The sequence below is a fragment of the Aythya fuligula genome, chromosome 7 (assembly GCF_009819795.1).
Source record: "Aythya fuligula isolate bAytFul2 chromosome 7, bAytFul2.pri, whole genome shotgun sequence".
Lineage (NCBI taxonomy): Eukaryota > Metazoa > Chordata > Aves > Anseriformes > Anatidae > Aythya > Aythya fuligula.
The window spans coordinates 33,030,277-33,053,906 of record NC_045565.1 but is presented as its reverse complement, the minus strand read 5'-3'; the positions used below and the strand labels follow the sequence as shown (position 1 = coordinate 33,053,906).

Below are 23,630 nucleotides of genomic sequence, written 5' to 3'. Positions count from 1 at the left end.
ATCTTTGTCTTGTTTTAAGGACAAGTCAGAAAGCTGGTGACCCAAGCCTCACCCCTCATAACTAGGGAGCTTCTTTTCCTCCCAGCACATCCCAGACCCCTGCTCTCCCTTCAGCTGGACCAGCTCCTTCAAACACCCCCAGCCCGGCTGTCCCAGCACACACGAACGGGGGCAACTGGTGCCAGACGTTCACTTTCTCCTCTCCTGGCCCAGAGACTGGGGAGGGAGCTGAAGACGAGGCATTTCTACCGGTGGAGCAAGGAGGCACGGTCACCTGAAGAGAGGTGCAGCCTGCCAGCCAAATCTTAGCTAAGCAGCTACAGATGCTTGCCTCTAAATGATTTCAAAAGCAGTTCATGAAGTTATCTGATTAAAATATTTTAATTAAATGGCTTCCACCTCTGCAAAACACACTGCCCACGGCTCCCCACCGCCACTAGGATGCTCAGGGATAACACCATCAAGACTGGCAGGAGGAGACCACCACCACAGGACCCGCTCTGAGGCTCAGCCCAGTGTTCCACCACTGAATGGGAATGCAGCAAACAGAGAACAAAAGGCAAAGAAAACAAAAAATGCAGAATGCTGGTGTGAAAGTTGGTGAAAAGCTTTACTTACCAGGCTTGCCTGTTTGTTTTTGCAAGCAAATAGCAAGAAGCAACAAAAACGGAAGCAAAATAGAAAAATCAGGAATTGTTAGGAAAAGCAGCAAATAAGTAATGCAACATCCTGTAATGCACACAGCAAAACATCTCTTCGGTTTTCATAATGAGCGTTTCATTATGGCTTTACACTTACAAGTACACGGATACATTCTGAACAGAAAAAAAGCCCGACGTTACAAATCCAACCATACAAGGTAAAACCACAAGAGGGATTTCGGGAGGGGGCTGTGGGTGACCACGGTGTGTGTGCCGGAGCCCAGGGTGAGCTGCAGGCCTCAGCACCACGCAGCACGAGCAGCACAAGCAGCAGCCAGCCCACAAAGCCCCGAGCAAGGCCCTTCTTTTTTGTCCCCATTCCCAACGGGGAGGGGAGTGTGTCAGGGGCTGAGCAAGTGTGAGAATAAAAGGAAAAAGGCTTAAAGCACCGGAAAAAAGTTATGCAAAGAGACACCAAAAGGGATCTGTACACCGGCAGCTTCAAGCTCTGCTGTGCAGCACGTGGCACGAAGCTAACTGTGTCGGGTAATGCTGGGCTCTGTGTGTACACAACAGCAAATATGAGACCTGTGACAGCCCCTAAAATCAAGGGCAGGTACTGTTTGCAGTGTGTGCTTCAGTGCCTTTGTATGCAACCACATCCACCACCCTGTATCAGTAACACCAATAGTTTGTGTTCATCCTACAAGACAACCTGTGAAAGGCTGAGTAGGATCCAACAGCCACACCAAATAGTCATTAGAGGGATTTGTGACACTGGTTTCACTTGCAGTGCCCCTGTATAAATAGCTCTGAAGGGTTAAATCATAAACAGAAAGAGCAGGGGCACTGCTTCTGTTGGAAAGCACGGTCTGTGTTAGCAGGGAGACATGCAAATAGCCCGCAGACACTCATCTGCCTTGGGTGAGTAAATTCGGTTATCAGAAGGACAGTAATTTGCACAAATGTCAGGAGAAAGTGGGCTAATTAGATCAAAAATTTACATGAAATGCAGTGAGAAGAAGCCTCGTATTTACTACGCTGCAGAATTTGCATATTGCTCCAATTAACACATGCTTTCTGTGCCACTCTTCTTTCGGCTCTTTTGAACAATGGACAGCAAATTACATCATTCTCAGCCACAGCGCTTAAAAACTTGCTGTAGATCATTGGAAAGACTCTGACATCCTCGGAATTAGAGGTTTAAAGTTGGCTATTTCCTCAGTGTTCAAAGGTACAAAGCTTTAAATATTCCTGATTTCTTTAAATAAGAAGAATTGACAATTGTAGCATGCACTATGTATGCCATGGCTGTGCCTTTATCTTCGGATCCCTATTTTGTACCTTCTCATTGCACTACAAACCCAAAACTTGATTTGTTTGTTGTTTGTTTTTTTTTTAATCCCCTTTTTAGAGAAAAAATTGAAATCAGAAAGAAAATTCTGTTAAAACTACATGCATGTGCTTGGGAAAAAAAGGCAGGCCCTGTGTTTGTCCATACGAGCGGCCAGGTGAAGCTGCAGAGCTCCCTGCGCTGTTCCTGGGGAGCTATGCACAGGGCAGATACAGGACAGGGTTTTTCTGCCTACATGCTGAAAACACTCAGATGAAACTCTGCAGTGCTGAAAAAAACAATCACTTTGCAGCAGCAGAACACATGGAACAGGACACAATTTCTCCAGTGTTAGAAAGCAGAATGAAATTACATTTTGGGGACTGCGACCCTGATTCTTTGCCACGTTTGGTACATTTCCATGATTGCACACAAAATACCAGAGTACATTAAGTGCACAGCAAAGGGAATCAAATTCTTGGCATACTTTGGTCACTCCTATTTTAACGCTTGCATGATGAGAACGACAGACATTATGCCAGAAAGCAGGCAAATTCATTCAGGTTTACATACAAAAGGCATTGGAGGCACAACACTAGGGAGTGAAGCAAGGAAACAAATATTTATTTCTAGACCCTTTATTCTCTTTACATGATAGGAAGCTGGGCTGTCTCCCAGGGGCTGCAAAATGAAGAAAAGTAGCAAAAGCAGCTGACAGCTGAACTATTCCCCATCCCCTAGTGCTAAAAAAACAGAAGAAACGCAAAAATTGGGGGTCACACAACACCAGCCATGGGACTGCCAATTTGCAAAGGACAAACCAACATACATATGATAAGTCAATAGCTGTGACAGAAGTCTTTCTGTGTAAAAAACCTTTGTTGCAAGACACACACTTGCCCTTTGTGTCCCTGGCATGCTGTGCTCTCTCTGACAGCTCTCCCAGGGGAGCTAGAGCAGTAATTTCTGTTGATTTTTTAAGAGCCGGTGCGAATATGCTGGATTCACAACTCTCCCTGCTGGTGGATATCCACATCTAGACGAGCCTTTCTCCTGTGTCTCACCCCACAATTAGCTGCCAGGCTGCTCCCCGTGCTGTTAATGATGTTTCCCAGTGCTTTACCCCAGGTGAGCACGGTGCTGCTTCTTATCAGCCACTGCTTCTCCTGCTCATCCCCGTGCACTTGGCCACGGAAAACCCATGGCCCCGTGCAGCCCTGGGCACTTCTCGAGCTGAATCCATACAGGACAGCACAAGGCACTGGTGCTTTCTTCAGTGAGAGCAGGAAAAGAGCTTTGGAAACCTGCTGAGGAGGTTTTAACATCGCACCCTGGGGGCCAGGCCTCCTGTGCCAAGGAAGTGCAAGAGTCCTGCGGGTTTTGAAACGCTACTGAGTTTTTAACTCGTGGGGCATTCTGATAACAAAGATATTTTCTGATTATTGTGAGGCAAACTCTGCCACAATGCAGATCTTAGAGGAAACCTTTATGTCAGTAAGTAACTGGGGAGGTGGATTGACTACTCAGTCTCTCAGCTGGGATTGAAGTTAATCTAGGTTTTGGTCGGACCAATGCACTTACCACAGATAATCCCCGTTGTGGTCAAGAGCTAAGTTTGGTATCTCCTGTCAGACAGCTGTGAGCAGATGACTGAAGGGTTTTTAGGTCATTCTGAGACACCCGTGAATGCTGGGCAAAGCGTCTGAACATGCTTCCTGTGGGGCAGTTTGCTTCGATGCAGAACAAGAAGCCCTGACCTTGCTGTACTACCTGCACTGCCTCGGGGCCTGCTTTCTGTAAAACGAAGCTCTGGCTTTTCATCACAACCCGGCAACACACACCGGTGTCCTCGGATGCATCCCAATTCCCAGCAGCATCAGCAAGTGTAGCTAGCATCAAAATGAAGCCTACAGACAAACATTTCTGTGCTCTCTTCAGAAAATCAGAGTGCAGGATAGCATCTTTTCACGGCAGAAATACCTACCTATCATCTGAGCAATCGTCTTCTCGTATTCTGAAACAATTTTCCTGTAAGAGGAACAAAAACAAACAGCTTTTGGCAAACATCATCATTGCTAATACTTACGTAGAAAATAATGCTACTCAATAACTGAACTAGGGTATTAAAAACAGGATACAGATCCCACAGCACACTTTCATAAGCTCTTTATTACCTACGTAACAAATAAAACTGACAGCTTAAACATTGCTCCTTTACAGGGAGGGAAAGGGAATTGCTTTGAAACAGTTATTTGACACATGCCCAAAGTACATCACCAATCCTGATTTAAACAAACAAAATTGCATCGATTTCTTTCTTCCATCCCTTCTTTATTCTGTTTGCTTATTTTAATGTAAACACGAAGAAAAGTTATCACTGGTAGGCAAGTAAACCTAACAGGAGTACGGCTGGCCCTCATCCAAAATGAATCTAATCTTCCCTCTCTAAATGTGAAGAACCGATCCATTAGCACTTGGAGAAAATGACTAAAACATTCACTTACGGAGCACAAATTCCATCATGCCCTATTTCACAAATCTGTTTTTTGAAACAGAGGGGGTAAAATATTACTTTTAAGACTGTTTTATTTTACATACTCACGGTAGGCTTTGAGTTTCCTTCTTGAAAAGAGGTTAGCCAAAATAAGCAGATTAAATGTGATTTAGAAAGATGATCCATCCCCTTCCAGAGCCAAATAAAGCTAATAAAATGAGACTAGCTTGATCAGCGCTTTGATTTGTGAGCCACACAGGACTGCCTATGAAAAACAAAATTACTGCACACTTCATCTGAAGTGGATATGCAGAATAGCCCGCTGGTATTCGAATACATATTTTGTCAAGTCTTAGCTTGCATTCATGCGTCCCATTTTAGCTCAGTCGGTGAGGTTACAGCAAGGATGCAGGAAATCCCAAGACAGAAGTCAGCAAGGAAAGGAGAGAGCTGTGGAGCTCCCCAAAACCAAAGGCAGCGATTCCAGGACTGCCTGGGGGAAATCTGCATCAGAAGCAGACCCCAGACACTGGGATCACTTTCACGTCCGAAGAAGACTACCTCAAAAACCTGCTGTAAGCAGGAAGGATTTTAAAGCCACGTCATATCCTTTTAATATCGGCCATCTTTGGGAAGTTTTATCATCCCAGAAAAACGGGCCAAGGACTGAAGGCAATGAATACAGCATTAAATGCTGTTACAGCCCTACACCTCCCAGCCTGGCCTCCACCATGGAATTTGGCAACCAAGCGAAAGGACATGATCTATTTCTTACTTCCAGCAGCTTAGGCTAGTTCAAGCACGCACCGCATTCTGTGCATCACCCACCCTCACTGATAATGCAGCAGCTGCTCAATAAATGTGGGTACTGCAGTGCCACGGTGATTCTAATAATATTCAGTTTGGAAAGCGAGGTAAAGCTGGGCTTGTTCCACATTCATGTCAAGGGGCTTTTTCAGTCAAGCAGCCTAAAGAACGACCACATTAAGGAAGGGAACCCAAGGATGCTGCCCACAGCATTCCTTTGTGATGGTGCATCTTAGCCCTCCCTTGAGATGCCACATGGGCTTCGCTTCTGGGATTTTAGGCCTTCCAGTCTACTATTGAATTTCTGCAATTTCCTGAGTCATAAAAACACAGAAATCCAGGGCTACCTCTCGAGGTCACCTGCTTGACTTCCCACACTGATCAGTTAGACTTCCAAATGACCATATTTAAGTATTTCTGGCCTGCCTCTGGGTGTTCCCTTGGATTAGGGTATGGCCCAACTGGTTATCTGTTTGACAAATATTACAGTATTATAATTCTCATCTTGTCTCTGTTCTCTGGAGTGGAATTTCCTCCAAACTGACATTTTTCTGGAAACCTAGCTGATCTCAGGATATTCCAGGTAGAGTACGCAGGGCTTGCATAAGGGAGCACTGCTCCTCCTTTTGTAGCAAGTGATGCTTTTGTGCTTCCACTGCCACATAATCCCTGCCTTTCCCTTCATTCCTCGCTTACAATTATGTCACATCTAATTACTGCATATCTAATTTACCACACATGGACTGATTTAACATCTAATCTTCCAAGTGAAATCTTTCTTTGGGCACACATGCACATTTCATCATTTTGTGACAGTATCAGCCAGACCTTCTCCCCACGTATGGCAGGGATGTGTCTGTAAGAAATTTGGCTTACATAAGGTGTCTTTTTTTTAATCAAATTTTATTGAAGACATAAACACAGAAGCAAACTCCCGTGAGGAACACGAAGCTATAGATCTACAGTGTGTCAGTTGCTCTGCATCACCTCTGCTCTCCTTTCATTAAGGAATAAGCAACCTCTGCCAGTGCTTGTTTGCAGCTGGCAGGCATGTGCACCCAGGCAGCTCCCAGAAAATAGACAAAGTACCACACTGGAGCGTGTGCTAAACTCTGAGTCATTCTTTACACAGTTGCTAGGGTGTTCTTTTTTTATTCCAAGTGTTGCTTCTTAGACTTGACTGCTTGCATTTTGCCTCATTATGCGCTGAAAGAGCTACGCCAGGGTTTTGGTTCCTTTCCCAAGCAGAGAGCAGGAGGTGAGAGAACTCAGCGGGTGCTGGGAGATGTCTCCTCTCAAAGAAATCAAGTGGCTGCCCTTGCCTTTTGCAGACGCCTCTCTTAAGATGCTTTGGCTCCAAGCCCTGCACTTCTCTACTCAAATCTGCCACGTGTGACTCCTGGCATCCCTGCTAGTGCTTGTTGACTTCTGCACCACAATCCCCTATTACCTCTGCTACAGAAGTACAGCTTTCTGGGATGCCAGCAGGAATTGCATGTGCAGGTCATCCCCTGATACAGTTCATTGGCCTTAGCTTTAAGCTACCTGGGCTTTTAACTTTGGGAAGAAGTTGGCACTAAGAACAGAAGTGATTTTGAAGAAAAGTCAGTTTCAGAGCTGACCACAGAAATTATTACTCAGAAAGATGGATGATCAAATAATCTGTCAGTTCTCTTTCATTTATGAGTTAAGGGCATGGAAGGTGAGGATGGTGCCTGTCTGTTTGATGGCACAAAGTAATAGCCTCTAGACTCCACAAAATACATCTACAAAGTCTCTTTTAAAATTGATGACTTTCTCAGATTCAGATTGATGAGCAGCTCAAACTTATCCGTATGTTGCTCTTATGGCATTATCACTGTTAAAAAACACACACCAAATGGCTAAAACTTTCAACTGACTAAATGGGAAGCAAAAACAAGTCTTTGGGCAACACCCTTCACCTCGTCCACTACAGTGACTTTGCTGTCACCTTTTCAAATGACAGGGACCTGGACTGGGAAGGAAGGTCAAACCTGCTATGTTCCAGTATACAAATATTTAATGTAACAGAGACAGGTTTGCAAGGAGAAATAAAATACATTAGAACTACAGATATAACTAGAAAGACCTGAAAAGCTCAGGGTCCTTCTGTCAGCTCTCAAATGGAGCAGCAGAATCCAAGACAAACACTGGTTAACTGAAATCAAGCTTAGTGTGTGTGATAATTAAAAGTGTAGCTCAGTTCAAAGAAAAGCACGTTGAATTTTCTTGAAGGTCAACACTCAGAGTGGCTCCTTTCCAAGGAATGTTTTTCTACTGCCAGTTGAATTTTGTTTTTTTAATGTTAAAGAAACTTTTTACAATAATCTCCTGAAGGCAGCCTCTACTACTCATACCTATATTCAGACTTTCACATGCTCTTTTCTGTTGCCAAAACTATTTGCGGAAAGTGAATTTTAAATTAGCATGTGCACATCTCTGCCAGCACTGCAGGCAGACTAGTTCAGTCAGGCAAGAGAAACACCACAATGCAATCCACGTGAGAATTCACACGTGTGGTAAGCAGCACAAACTGGAGAAAATTCTTTCCTTACATTAAGATTACATTAGATTAAGGCCCATTATCTCAGTGTTCTGAGGATGTAAATGAGATTAGCAACATATAAATCTTCAATGACTACCTTGAACAACGGTGTCCACCATGCGTGGCAAAGACAAAATACCAGTTTAAGATCAATCTAGAGTCTGCAGTTAAAAATGCCTGAACAATTTCAGCTAACCAAAAGAATTATACAGTCATGGTACTCTGTGTACTATCCACAGCCTGAAAGCAGAGACAGTCAGTGTGGTTAGTGACAAGTTAATAACCCACCTCATTTCCATCACTTCCCTTCTGCTTTCTTCATATTTCTCTTTCCACTCAGATACTTCTCTTTCCTTGGCCACAATCTTTAACAAAGCAAAAGAAAAGCAAAAACAAGTGATCCATTAAAGAAGAAATTAAATAAGTGTGCACTGTATGAATTTATATCCGATTCTAATTAACAGAGGTATAGTTTTCAAGTGTATAATGGGTTCAAATATAAGCATCCCCAATGATTTTTTTTTTTTACAAACTTTAAGATGCAATTTAAGAAGTTCAGATGTGAAATCATACTCATTTCAAAAAACTAACTTAGTGAAGTAGATGCAACGTTCTTGTCTCATGTTTCATCCCTGATCATAACAAGGGCACTTTTCAAGAAATACTGTATCACTCTATACAACGTCTGATTTGAAGCCAGGTCTGAAATACTTTTGTACATGGCTTTGGAACACGGTCTCACGATTTGTTCTCTACAGCGTCTGCATACATATTTAAGGCTGACTGTCCATGAAATTTTAGACTTAAAGGACTGCATTCCTTCATGCTCCTTTTGTTCACGCAATTTATCCTAAAATTCAGAACACGAGACTGCACCATTTTTTCTAATAGTTAGACACTGCAATGGGCTTCCCTAGAGAGGTGGTTGACACCCTGTGCCTGTTGGTGTTTAAGAGGTGTTTAGATAATGCTCTTAATGATATGTTTTAATTTGGTGTCAGCCCTGAAATAGTCTGAGAGTTGGACTGGATGTTTTTTGTAGGTCCCTTCTACCTGAAAGTATTCTACTCTATTCTAGTACTAGCCAGACTAATTTGATATGTATCTTTGAAAAATACTTATGATTCCTATTTCCAGCATCTAATGATTTCTATAAAATTATATACGAATGTAAAGAGATACAGAATACAGTTTAAAGCAATAAAGTTTCTTTTCTCATATAACATCTGATTTTCATTTACATCAAAAGTAAAGTAAAAAAGTAAAACTTACAATGTAGTGCCATTTGCTTTGGTAGCCTCTAGCGTAGCTTTAGCATGGCTGAGAATAGTCTCAGGAATAGTAAAAGTAAACATAATATGAAGAATTTGGAAGAAAATAGGAAAGAGAAAAGTAAACCACAAGGGACACGTATATGCTTTTCTAAATTCTGACAAATTACCTCTGCTCTGGCCAGTCGTAGTGCAGAGTCCAAGTCTTGCTGGGGGTAGAGAAGACTTGTGGTGCTTTCTGCATCTGAGGTACCGATCCGGGAGTACAGCGCACTTTTAGAGATGGAAACATCTGCTGGGATAGCAGGTTCTCTCTGTGTGTTTGTTTTTTTAAATACAAAGAAATGAACCATTAAATATGTGTTTAGCTAATGTTTTCTGGGTGCTAGGCACCAGGATCCTGAGCTAGGACTAAAAGCCTGTGCACTACTAAATTATAACAGCAGTAACACTGACAGGGAAATTTCAATTTAGCAAGGATAAAATAAACATTTAAAACCTATAGTAAGCATCAGAAGAGCCATATAACTCTCACTGGGAGAAAATAAAAACAGCACTTTGTCCCCAATATTTTAGGGGTTTATTTTAGAAAATTTACTACTTTCTGATGCAGAGATTTCATAAAAACATCCACAAGAAATGCACATCAGCAGAGGAAACTCGAATTGGAGGCAGAGAGCTCATTAAAGGGAAATATGCTTCCATAAAAATAGATGAGGTCAAAAAAGCAGAAGAAAGTGGATGCCCCACATTCCTAGTTCTGCCATGGCAGTATACCGTTATCTATCATAAAACACTCTTTCATAAAAGGTGTGAATATATAGGTGCTGTTGTTGCCCTGCTGCTATTTAAGCATGCGATTAGTATGTTAAATGAGGTTTTATTTGCAGCTGCTGCTCTTGCTCATGTCGGTGGTCCACGCTGACTCAGAAGGAGAGCAGCATGTGAAATGAGGAAGAGAGCAAAAGAGTTATGGGAAACTGAGATGCGTCATCTTGCAAACACTCCACATGTAAACAATTCAAGTTTCAGTGCATTAAAACCAATAAGTTTATAGAAGACAGCTAGGAACGTGCTAAACAAAAACCACATATCTTGAGACACCATGTGCAGCAGACCGATGGTCTGGGTATGTATACTTTCAAGCTGGAGCAACAGCAGACTCTTCATAAGCACTCTATAGTATGGTGGCTCTCCCCTGAACTTCTTCCCCTACAGCACACCCCTCAGAGCAGACCCTCTGTATCAGAGGCACCACCACAGCTTTTTACATCCCTCTGTCCCCTCCCTGTGCTTTGCATGTTGTGACCAAGCAGCTAAGGGGCCCACACTGATGGCCCTGCTGGGCCCTGCCTCAGGCTGGGAGGGAAACAAAATGTCCTCCCTTTCAGCTGCTTGGGGAGGGGGGCGGGTGTCACAGAATAATTTCAGGGTGGAGGTGACCGTATCCCTGTTGCTGGGATTTAATGCTCTCCTCCTCTCTCAAACAAGCATGAAACTGGCCAAGGAATCGGGATTACGAGGGAGGAGGAGAGGCCGCAGCCCATGTCAGAGGAGGCAACCTTGGAGTCTCCTGGGCCAAGGCTTTGCCACTTGTTTTAGTGCTCACTCAGTCCCCTGCTCGCCCACAGCCTTGTGACTCCTTTCCCGTTAGCCAGAGCATTGCATAAAGTTAGATTTCAGTGGGCAGCCCGAGTTAGCAGGATTTTATGGTTGCTTAGCACTAACAAAAGGGCAAGATAAGGCTTATCTATGGAGAAACAGAGCCTAACGTGTTGCTCTTGCACTTAGCATGTAGATATTTAATAATTATAAATAGAAAAGATAAACTATTTTATTTTTAAAAAGTGTTTTTTAATTATTCTTTTTTAATCAGTAAAACAGGAGAGCTGTATTCTACTGCTTGAAGCACAAGAATGTGAAAGTGAGTAAATAAGGCCTGAATTAGGGCCCAGCCCTCCTCCCCACGAGGCGCACACAAACAGATCTCATTTCTATCGGCAGCACATGCTTTGTATCAACACGATTGAAGGCAATTTTGTCAGATGCTATTCCACACATCCTTCACTTGCTCAAAGCTCTTGCGTATTCTCAGAAATAACAGAGAGGCTTGAAAGGTTTTGCAATCCTTTCTGACCCGTCACGTCACACCTTACTGAAGAAGCTGCCTTAAAAATTACACACAACACTCATTTTAGGAAAACACAGGAACGGATATTAGGAATTCCACATCTGTGGGCAACATGAGGATACCACATCAGCAACGTGAAAAGGCCAGACAAGAAAATTCAATTAGAGCACTAATAGGCTAAACACTACTTCAAAACACCACGCTGCATGTTTATTTATATAGGAGTCTCACTAATTTGCTCTGTATTTTTTGCTCATTTTTGAACACAGGAGCCATTTGACTCTACTTCTAGTATTTCTGGTGCAGGCCATTCATCTTTTTTGTAGCATTTAACCACAAACTGAGGGTGCAACCTCAGTTCCAGGGGATTTTTCTACCTCAGCACAAGATCTATCAAAATTACAGAGCCTGTATTCTTGAAGTTATCTCCCAATATATGACAACTATACAGGAAAAAATACATCTGGGACACAAGCTCAGGCATCTGCGTATATGCATGTATACAAAAACACATGGTGCTGTCCACAGATCTCAGTAAAGGTAAAACAGGCAATAAATAAGACTACTGCTGTTTAAATTCTGTATTCTAGCTTCAAAAAAATTTACTTAATTTCCTCCTGAAGCATGAAGCAAGCGAAACTGAGAGATGAAAAAGAGCTATTAGATCATCAAAGCTGCCCTCCAAAGAAAGGCCATCCTGAAGATCAATCTATTGAACTGTATATATCATATTTCAAAAGCCTCTTGCCACGTAACTTGCTGGATCTCAAGAAGAGATTGCTGGAAAATATTAATTGCGGCAAAGGAAACACAAATTTCCTTAAGCTCATACAAAAATGTGTCAAAGTAACTGCCAACATGGGGAAGATTTTTAAGGAAAAAAGAACATTTAAAACATACTTATGCATTTTTGTGTATTGGACTCAACACCCCACTGATATGTTTTATCTAATTCTTGCATTTGAGTAAATAGTACAAATGACTAATATCAATGACATGCAAGAAAACTTCAAAATTTTCCCAAAACAACTATAAAAGCTCTTAGAACTTAACCAGTTAGTTGAAATGCTGGTGGTTACTGGTCCCACCAGTATTGTCCTGACTTTGGAAATACTTCACACAAGTCCCAGCTGGGCTGCTGGCTTCTCTCTTTGGCAGGAACATAACAAACCCGCTGTCAGAGCATCCTGTACTGGTCTTTGTGGTTTTATCTCAAAAGCCAATTTTGCACAGCTCCAAACTGATGTCCAATTCACTAGTTGATATTTTCTACCTCCAAATATTCCTATCATCAGAAAATAAAATAACTCAACAGGATGACAGTCAGTGCTTTCGGTGCAATGCCTAACTGCCAAGATGGTAAGCAGTTAATTGGGATAATAATAAGCATAGGGATTTATAAGTCACCAAACCTCACACAGCAAGATTAGAGTCTGCAGGGGAATTACTACTAAATGTAGGTCACTGCGATCTTAGTGTAAATATCTGAGAGCACAGTGCACTTCCCCTTCTCTTCCCAGCACCTTTTACAGAAACCAGATATCTGACCAGAATGGGAATAAATGCATATTGATTGACCAGCTGCAGTTATCTTGCTTCAAGAAGGTCGAAGTGCAAGAAAACGAAGAAAGGCGCTGCAATGAAAATGATAAGCAGCTTTTATCATACTGTTTAGGGAAATATGTATTTAGCCCCGCTGAAAATTAGCTTGCCCTCTACAAGCACTCACACACTGTCTGGGTGCATATCAGATGATCTCATCTTTTAACTAATTGATGCGTGTGCACACAGGTCAAGGGAGGTGTAACAAGACCTGTTTATGCTTGCAACTCTATTGAAAAGCAAGTAAAATCCAGGTGTAAGTTCTCTGCATGTGGTTTTACTAAAAAAAAATGGTATATATTTATCTGAAGGAAATAAACCTCTCTTACTACCAGGAGAGCATCCCAAAGTGTTGATACTCTAATCCCATTTGTCTCTATGCCCTTCCTTTCAGTTTCTCTCCTTTACTTATTTCAACATCTTATTTCAATGCCCAACTCTACACCACCTCAGCATCTGCAGAGTGGCTGACACAAACCCGAGTGGCTCTCTGCTCAAGTTGCACCTACAGAAAAATGACCACACAGTAACGGGGACTGTTTGTGCTTGTTACCCACCCTGCAATGGCTTAGCAAATGCTAAATGTAGTTATACAACACGAAGGACAGAACTGTGGCCAGCCAACCAGAAGGGTAGCCTGCCAGGTAGTATCAGAACTTAAGTCGCTGCAGTTGTCTGGGGGATCCTATTATATGTAATCCAGGCCATCAGTCACTGTAGGTCACAAGGTTTGCCATCACAGGCTAATTTAACATCAGCAACCTCCTACCTAAACAGGAAAGCTATATGAGGACAAAAGTCCTTCCCAGCCTAGCATGACATCCATATTATTCAGCTAAAACAAATCCTGTGACTGGGCTGAGACAGGGCCATGGGAATGTCCCTGTGCAAACCCAATGAGGACCACGTGTATCCCTAGAGCCGTACGCAGCATCACTCTGAGGAGGCACTAGCCAGCACACCATACAAGTGACAACAAGAAAAAAGCTTTAGATCATCATCAATAAAGATAAACTGTGTTAGGGAGGCCTTTTTCCTCAAGAAGAGCCTTTCCAGACCTGCTGCAGTCCCTTTCTTCAGAAGCCTGAAGGCAGGGTCGATCGAAATTCTCGCCTCTGAACCCTGCGATGTGTGTGTCCCTATTTCTTGCCTTAGCTTTTGTTAATTTGGGTGTAGCAGGACTCCACGGGTGGAGCAGGTGACAGCATTTCTGCGTGCGGTACTGCTTGCAGCATGCTCTTCTGTGTCCCGCTTTGGTGTGCCCAGCTTTGCACTGCACCCTGAGCGCCTTAGTTACCTTGTTAAAGTAAAAGCAGCACTCTCTTAGTCTGAGCACACAACACACACACGGCAGGCACAAAACAGATACCTCGGCATCTAAGGAGCGGAAAGAAGACAGGGTAATCTGCCTGGCTAACTTCAGCGCTTCTATCCTCATTGCAGCAAACTCTAACTCCTCCTGTCAAGTGTTTGGTTACGAGCAATCCACAAAAAGATGTATTCAGAACACAGCAAAAATGTTGAACACATTAAAAAATTCAATGTTATATTATAATGTAGAATTCTGACAATTCCTGGGTGACAAACATGTCCCATATTCCCTTCACGTCCGGAACATTGGTACAAAATGCCTGTCTGTGGTTAGTTTTGAGAGAGCTATACAGACAATTTTTATTAGGGGGTAAGTATGGGTAACGCTTTGGGTAAAAATAAATGTTTTCTGCAGTTAAAGCTGTTTTTCACAGACTTCTCTCCTTCCATTCTCATTTCATGTGAATTTATGCCAGCTGCCACTCTCAATTCAACCTTTGCCGTTTTGAAATTTCACTGTGAATATTCTACAAAATATGTCCTGACACACAGAACTGCTCTGCAGATGGGTTTGCTTTTCCTAAAAGAAACCATGCCAAATTCTGCATTAGAGAGATTACTAGAACAACAAATCCTAATTTTCATTTCAGCAGAATTCAGATCTTCTCCAAAAATGCAGCCAGACCTATTAAGGTCAGGTGATAAGATAACTCTCCACAAGAGTCCTGTCTTCAAGCTTTATAGGGTTAGGGTTTTACAGCTGCTTCATAAAGACTACTGCAAAAGATGTACATCAACGGTATGGGATCGCTGAAACTGTCAAGGAAACTTAAGTTTAATTTTATGTATTGTATGAATTAAAGTAAAATCTTTCTGTTCCTTATGTTCCTGAAAGGCCAAAGTTACTTTGGGAAGAAATAAATCATTGTTTTCCTTCCTTTCCACCTCCACTCCAAGTCACCTCCCACCCCTTTCTGACAAGGTAAAGTATTCTCTACCTATGTAAAGAAAAATATTTAAACTCCAGTAAAAGTGATGTTTATATGGCTGCTACAAACCTGAAGTTTCTGAGCAAATACTGGCGGGTTCTTTTCTGCTAAGTCAGGATCCAGATATTCAGGCTGATCACATATCGAGGTTTTCTTAGATATCCTGTTGAGAAGAGCGTCAGCAGAGACAAAGGAGTCTTCAGGAGATGTCTGGAGGGTAAGAAGGATATTCAATAAGTAATGGAGATTGCCCAGGTAATTCAGGACAAAAGCAACGTCAATGTCTGCAAATCATTGATTCCCACTAATTTCATACCTCACAGAAAATTTCCTTTTTCAATACACAATTTGTAGGTATAACAGATAAACAGTAAGAATAATTCTTCCTAATTTGATGAGTTATACCTAAGTTATGTTCACAGTTATAACGTGATCAGGATAAATACATAATATGAGGCTAAAACGAATTACAACAAAAACGAGACCTCTCGGACTTGAGCACCCAAGGCTCCATACAGTGAGAAAACTCTTCAAGCTAATTAAAATGCTTTGCAACACTGTATCAACAGCATCATTAAACAATCTAAATTATGCACAGAATTAAAGTGAGCTTCTTCTCATTCTGCTCTTCAGTAAATCATATGTTGTCATGTAAGTTAGCAAGTCTAGTGCTGTAGGCATATATGAAACAAGTTCTTCTGGAAAAGTGGAAGCCTTAAAGGAACCTTCTTGAACCTGAGAAACAGTGCTCTCAAGTCTGGATGCACTGCAGGCTCAAGAAAGGAAGGGGCCACTAGTAATTAAAATCTATCCCAGATAAGCCACTGAAAAAAGTGATTAAACTGGAAGCTGGGCTGAGTTCTCAGGGTTAAAAAAAGGTGAATTTTACATTATCAGCATCACATGACAACACAAATAACAGTTTACAAGAAAATGTGAAAGGCCACCTGTTTTTTCCAACAGGTCATTTTGTAATTTTGAAATCTTACGCCACAGACAACCAAACAAACCATGTCTGTTTAAAAACACCTCTTATACATATAAAATATCTCTGTATATATCAGATTAAAATACGGTGCAAAAAAGCCTGTATAATAAAAAAGCACTTCAAAATGTCAGCTTGGAATAACCAATCAGAAGAGCATTTAAGCTATGGGAAACTTCTTATGCATTCCATGAGTTCCATCAAAGTATCTCCTCCGTTTGGGTTATACCACAAGCTGTTACTAAGATCTTTAAGCATTAGGCTGAGTTTTCGCTCTCTTTGCAAGATCCACATGTTCTGCCTCTTGTATGGCATGAATTTTCTGCAGGAAAATGATTCCCAAACTCTTAATATAAATTACTTACTATTTCAATAGCCTCTGGAGTTGTTCCTAGGGTCATGGGCTCCAAGTCTTTCTGTTTTGACTTGTCTGGGGACTGTAAGTGTGCCTCTTGGCTGGCGGTTAGGACTCGGGAAGCTGGGTGTTGTATTTTTATTCCAGAGGATTGTTGGGCTTCAGGGTCTTCAAAACTTGACCTGGAAAAAGATTGTATACAGGCTTTCAGGGTGGAGCACAAGGCCTTCACGTTTCTGCCTCTGGTAACACCTAAATAAGTCTTCTTTGGTACGTTCATGTGTGTAAATACAAATATTCTTTCAACTCATCTTTCTCTCATTCTATCTCATAACACTTTGCAATATCCTTTAAAGCAACAAAGCCATCTAAATAAACCCAGTTCCATCAGAAAGGTTACTCACATGCCTTAAATATTTCTCACTTGCCTTTTTACCCCTTTCTCATTGTGACATAAATCTCTCCCAAGAAACAAATTTTCTTAAGAAGAACAGATGTCCTTAAAGAGCAAAATTTTTGGAAAGCAAACACAACCCACACATCCTGTTCTTCTAACTAGACTCATTGTTTAGCACATATAGCTAGGAAAGTCCAAGTGACAAGTTGCAATTAGATGATTTTTAGATTGAAATGAAAACAACCTCATTATCTGAGAACAAAAACGTAAGAAGGAAGCCTTGGCTAGTGAAACAGTTGCTTCTATAACTCTATTTAGTCAGAATATGAAGAAGAAATACGTGTCCTTATTCCTTCCCATTGCACAACTTCTGTACCTTTGCCCTCTGTTCTCTATCATATGTGTACACAGATGGGAATCTATTTATAAACAAACAACTCAGCAACACAGAAGCAGAGAGAGGAAGAACTGCCTGCATGCGTGCTAGGATGGCAACCCAGTTCCCTGACACCCTTTTCCACTGCTGAATTTTATTGCAGCAACATACCCTGAGCACGGCGTCGTGGAGTCAGACAGCCTGATAGGAGGCGACTTGACTGGGCTCTCTTGCTGTGCATCAAACATCAGGTATAGGGATTGTTTCTTCGGGGTGCTGTCATCCTGCTGGCAACAGGAAAAGGAAGACTCATTAACCAATTCAGCCATTCTCCATTAAAGTTAATTCACTGCTTTAAGTGACCGAATGACTTGACAAACAGCTAACAATATAGGAGTGTAATCCAGCCCATGCTAACTGATACTGAGATGATCCCTGTAAGGAAGAAACCATTAAAAAACGTAACCTAAATGGCTCTTCCTCTCCCACTTTAGAGTTAATCAGATTTCTGGTCCTGTCAGGCAGGAGGCACCTGTTGACTGAAAATTACCAAAATATTCACTGAAATTAACATTTTCTCATCAGTTTATGCACTTGACATACACACTTTATTTATTTATTTATTTATTTATTTATTTATTTATTTAAGTCCCCTGTGGATATGCCCCCGCTGGATCTAGTCAAGCTATCAAATCCATGAATTAAATGTAAGGCCAAACAACTCCTAGCATATAGTACTGCATTCCATATTTCACCTTCATTCTGAACTCTGTCAGGATTCCCTTCTTCTTCCGAAAAGTTTTACTCTTGGTTTCTTAAAATAGCTCAGTAGCTAGTGTAGACAGCTCTGTACCCTGCACTGCTGGGACTACTGAGTTGCTTTTAATCTCCAAAAAAAGAACTACTATGATACTAGTTTAAAAATAAAATAATAAAATGGAACAAGCTCTACGAGATATAGGACAACAAAGCACATGCAATTTACCCCAGCTATGCCAATTTAAAGGAGATGGGTTTGTCAATCTGCTTCAGGCACATTATAATTAATTTAAGGGGTAGTGAGGTTGATGGCATTATCAGGATAGTGGGTTATGACAAGGGAATGCAAATGAATGGAAATGGAAGTGAGAACTTACAGGCACAGAGGAGCCAATTTTCTCCATATATTCTATTTCATATGAGTTGCCATATTCCAATTCTGTAACAGAAACAAAAAAGAGCCATTAAATACATGCCATGAATTAATTTTTGCATAAGTAAATGAGAATTCTCATTTACGAGGGCCATTCCCATTCTGAAATTTTAATCTGGTACTTTTCTATGAGATGTTAAAAATAGAATATACAGAGAGAAAGCAGAAGATGTACTTGCACTGATTTTTGACAATGAATCTATGACACACATCAGGCAAATGGAGTTGCCTGGAAAAATTCTGCTTTATCAGCTTGCCCAAGATTCTGCCTCAGAGCTCAGAATATTAACAAAGTTTCAGAGCACTTCCTGACCAGATTACTTTCCCCTATTGTGTTATCTTATCACAGAAAACACGTTTTTCAATTATTTGTAATGCTGCTTCCAGTTTCCTGTAACGTAAAGAAAAAACTAGCTGTTGTAAAATAAAATCACTTCTGTTTCTTAATGTATATCACACAGTTCTTACTTAAGAAGGACAACTGGGGTATCACTCGAGATAAAGAGATATATAAAATAACGCATAAAATAGCTGCATGCTCACTGAACAAGGGGTAAGACAACGGCCCACTTTACTTGCCTGGTTTTGTGTTTAAGTTATGGAGGAAAAGCCTGAGGCAGGAAGGTTTACAAAGAACCCTAAATCTAAACCCTAATAAAAATGCAAATCTTTACTGCTGCTGTACTTCTAATCTCCTAATTACACTAGAGGGAATAACCAGCATTTCCCTTCAACCCATGGTCACCAAGGAGAGAGCTGATACAGAGGAAGACAGATAAAACACAGCAAACTGGAAAGGAGAGCGCACCTTGCTGCACCCAAATAAAAGCAAAGACTTTGTTCAGTGACACCTTCACTTAAAAAATTAAAGCATCATTAATTTGTCCTAATTCTGCATTTTACCCTGCTGTCATGAGTCTGACAGTAACCATCGTTAGAACATGTGCTCTTTACAAACAAACCAGCCCTAAAGATATCCTCTTACCTGTTATGTTTTGTTTTGAATAAAAAGCCCCACAGAATACAAGAAGCCCCAGTCTATGTATTTTGTAGAACAACCACTGAGGAGGAACAGCCACAAACTCACAGTAACTGACCTCTGGGAGACATCAACAGTAAAATGTCTAAGCGAAGAGAATGTTATAACAGCAGGCTCCTCTCGTTTAAATTCCTGGCACTGCATGTTTTAATGGCAATCAGAAGCCAGGTAAGACAGCCAACCTTGTGTCAGGTACCAGACACAAGCCCCTACCTAGTGAAAGCAAAACCCAACCTGAAACAAGGAGATGGTAACAACCTTCTGGATGTCTTACTGCAGGAGAAACCAAGAACCTGTCTGTGTGTATTTCATTTACCTGCACACAGCCCACGAGGTGCACCACGGCTGCTTGTGGGCAGCTTTACGACCCCAGCCAGCCACGAGCGAGCACACAACCACGCTGCACAGGAGGAGGAGATGTGCTGCCACCATCCTCTGCTGGCACAGGTGGCCGTGATCCTGCAGCTGCCTGCAGCATGCCTGGCATTTGCAACCCCAAATGACTTTTGGGACAACACGTATTTAACTTACTGAGTTCAGGCAGCAGAAGACAGATGGAAATACTTCAGCTAGGAACAAAAGGAACAACACGGCTCGCTAAACGCAGCTTGTTTGATCTCGCTGCTCTGAGAAGTTTCCAGCACAATCACAAACCATCTTCTCTCCAAGGCATCTCCTCTAAGATACCATCTCCCCTCCAAAACCTCAGGCTCATTATCTCTGTACCTTTAAATCTACGAATGCGCAGGATACCCTATGAGGTAAGATAATTATCTTTCACAAATGCATACAACAGACTCACTACGTGATGTCCTCCAACTCCTCCTACAAATAGCTGCACAATTACATCAGAATTTTCTGCTAATAATTACTGCTTATTTCTGGTCTGTGAAACACAAAAAAGGCAGCAGTTATAAGCAGAGCACGCCGCAGATGAGAGCTCGATGTAGGGGCTGACTCAGTGGCTGGGCTGTATCGGTACAAAAGCAGCGTTGGGTTACAGGACAGCAGTCACACCAGCGGCTGGGAGGGGTAAAAATATCTGCCCTGACAACAGCACTGGGATTACTCGTATGGCTCTTGAAGCAGCAGGAGCAAGACTGTCAAGGGAAGAAATTATTATTTTTAAGAGATCTGAAAAGCGGAAGCATTGTTGATTATAATTAGCTCGTAATCTGAAACTGACTATACCATGTGGCACACATGAGACAAGACAATTAGCATTTAATTAGGAGCTTTGTGCACTTTCTTCTACCTCTTTGATAACTCAAATGATTGCTGTAGAGTCTCTCTCGCTCTTCTTTTGTTCTAATTCCTTCCATAAAATTTATTTTTTTTCCCAGATTTTGATGGTTATTTTCTAAAAAATATTTCTTGTCTTAAAAATTTCTTTTAACACAAGGTAAGTGAATCTGCTATCTAAAACTTCTCATTTGACTGGAAAACCAAATGGATTAACCCAGACTGAAATACTTATCTGAACAGAAGACTCAACAGATTTCCAAAAAGTCTAGGCCATGCAAACGCATGAGCACGTGCATGTGAACATGTGCGGTCCCGTTAAAATCGGTGTGATCATTCATGCCTTTTGCTGTCAGACACATTTGACTTAAAAGCTTAGCAGTTTTTAATCAGGCAAAAACTCCTCAGACCCAGGCTAAAATGGTACAGAGCAGCTCTAGTGGCAGCCTGGGACTCGGGTCAAAAAGTCAGGAAAAATAACGAGGTCTGATCAAGAAGGAAAAGTTTAAGCCAAGTTAAACTCCTGCATTCCTCCCAGCCTCAAAGCTGACAAGCTGCCCTGAGAGCAGATGTTGCAGAGCCGTATTTCCTCTGGTAACCTCAGTGAAGGCCACACACACATTTCCAACTGGCTAAATTCTCTCTTCCACGTTTCACAGACCTGGAATGACAGCCCTCTTCACAGAAACTTCCAGCTTTAGCTTAATAAGCTGCCATAGAAGGTGATATTGCCTGGCTCCTGAATGGCTGCTATCTTCCACAGGGATATCCTGGACATTTTTGTGCATAAAGAAACCTGGATCCCAGAAGCCTGGAGGGGAGGTGGTATGTTAAGGGTCTTAAAGCACAACCTTTGAGCAGGGTTTTAACCTGGGACCTTCAATATTAGAGCACATTTACTACCACTCACGTTATATGAACAGGCTCAGGCAAAACCACTGGTGCAGTGATCCTGGATCTAAGAGCACTAAACAAGAGCAGTTTCAGCCACTGGTCTCCTGTGATGACACAGAGAGAGCAGGTACCATGCACAGAAGAACATAGCTTGCCTATAATAACCATAAAAAGACAGAAAAAGTCAATTTTCTCCAAAAGACCCCTTCATTTTCCTTTGAGTTGCCTCTCTACTGTCTCTTGAAAACACAAGACAGAACAATTTGGGTTATTTATTCAGCTCCCCATAACTACCAAGTTCCTCAAACTGGTCCAAAGAGCATCATTTTTTAGGGCTCCTAAAAAGTAACATTAGCTGGGTGCAGACAGTCCTGCATAAAGCATACCCTCGGTAGGAGAGCTGAATTTAGTCTCATTAACAAACGTAGACAGATCAGACGGCTGCGGGTAATCCTGCTTGTCCGTGTTCAGGTCCACAGTCATGCAGGTCCACTTCTGACTGGTCACTGAAGACGCCAGTTTCTCCTCATCTGTCGCATGAACCACTGTGGATATGACAGGAGGTGTTTCTGGAGTAGGCAGTGGGGTGGGATCCTGCAGAAAACAAGGGCTGATTAATGCTCTTCTCTTCCATTAAGAGGCAGAATAGTCAACGCTGAATTCCTCTGCCTGACCGTGGTCATCTTTTTAATTCTGTGCTCTTCACTACAGCCCTGTGTAAAATCCTTACAGAAAAATATGAAGCGTTTCATTGGGAATTGTACTAGTGACAAGTCCTCCTAGTGTAACTAAACTCTCTGATGATAAACACTCATGTTGCAAAGCTGCCTTGATAACAAGGAAGAAAGAGAACCCAGAATGGTTTAAATCTGTCAGGCACTTGACATAAGTGGCACCCATCACCCGTGGCAGAAGTCCCTGAGTAGCTACACGGACTTTTTAGGCTTCCCTCAAATGAGCAAGCCTGCCTAGGGCTGAGAGGTCAGGAACCCTTTCTTCACTTCTGTGCTGTCGATAAAAGGGGAGGACGGCCGAGGGGAAGATGAAAGTAGCACGGAAGGAGCCGTGCTGCATCAAAGCAGTTGGGCTCCTACACACAGAGCAGCTTTTGTTAACTCCTCTTCCAAGAAAGCCACCTGCTGGCTGTTTATGACAAGGAATAAAACCATCCAAGCACATGCTCCTGGTAGAGCAGCCCATGTGTTTTATTTCTGTTTTCCTTCCAGCTCACCAGCTTTATGCATTCAGTTTCTCATCTTCTGATATCAGTTTTCCAAGGTGGACAGTTAGCTTCATTTTTCAGACTGATACCTGACTTAAAGATATGTATTCATCTTGCTGCTCTGTTGTAATGTAGGGCTTCCCAAAGTATGTTCAGAATAGCTGAATTGCAATTCCCAGGGCTAATACTCATTGTACTGGAGCTAATATACATCATATGCAGGCCAAAAGTCTGATACCTTATGATTATAGGCCTACGTGCTACACTTGGACATCAATATGCTTATATTCTTTACATCAACTCTTCTATTACTAAATTCTACATTTAAGTAAATCAAATTTCTCCCCGTGCCCCTCCAAGAATACAATTACACGGATCACAGTGATGCAGTACTTTACCTGAGAAGGAGGATCGGATAGCGGGGATCTTTTTGGTGATTTTTTCACCCTAAAAGTATCACTAAAAATAGAATTAAAACAGTTAATATGGTAATACCAGAAAGAATCGTGTCATTTCACACTTAGCAAGAGGCAGCTACAGAAAATGCAATCTCTGTAAGCCTTTCTGCTTTAAAATCCCATCCATGAGGCAGCAGCACCACAGAGAAACATGCTGAAGGGGCTTATTTTTGTCATGCACTTGGAACAGGCCTTGATTCCCCCAAAAGCTGAGAAAAGCAGCATTGCCATATTTCTAAATTCACTGAAAAAAAAAGTACTGACACGTTTACAGAACTGCTCCATTGCAATTCAAATCCCTGCTCCACCCCAGGCATCCTCAGTG

The 23,630-nt window shown here is 41.9% G+C and overlaps 1 protein-coding gene across 4 annotated transcripts in view; it reads right to left on the bottom strand.

Annotated features, from left to right (window-relative positions):
- Positions 1-23,630, bottom strand: part of TACC2 (transforming acidic coiled-coil containing protein 2) — a 55,272-nt gene that overhangs the window by 4,980 nt on the left and 26,662 nt on the right. For 2 of the 4 annotated variants that reach the window (XM_032190941.1, XM_032190943.1), the window contains 9 exons: positions 23,246-23,306; positions 22,012-22,219; positions 18,395-18,456; positions 17,430-17,545; positions 16,496-16,667; positions 15,215-15,355; positions 9,283-9,426; positions 8,130-8,206; positions 3,959-4,002 (listed from right to left, as the gene is read on the bottom strand). In XM_032190941.1, the coding sequence (XP_032046832.1) occupies positions 3,959-4,002; positions 8,130-8,206; positions 9,283-9,426; positions 15,215-15,355; positions 16,496-16,667; positions 17,430-17,545; positions 18,395-18,456; positions 22,012-22,219; positions 23,246-23,306 (1,025 nt within the window). The remainder of the gene's footprint in view (positions 1-3,958; positions 4,003-8,129; positions 8,207-9,282; positions 9,427-15,214; positions 15,356-16,495; positions 16,668-17,429; positions 17,546-18,394; positions 18,457-22,011; positions 22,220-23,245; positions 23,307-23,630) is intronic. The other 2 variants (XM_032190942.1, XM_032190944.1) reach the window with 2 other exon arrangements.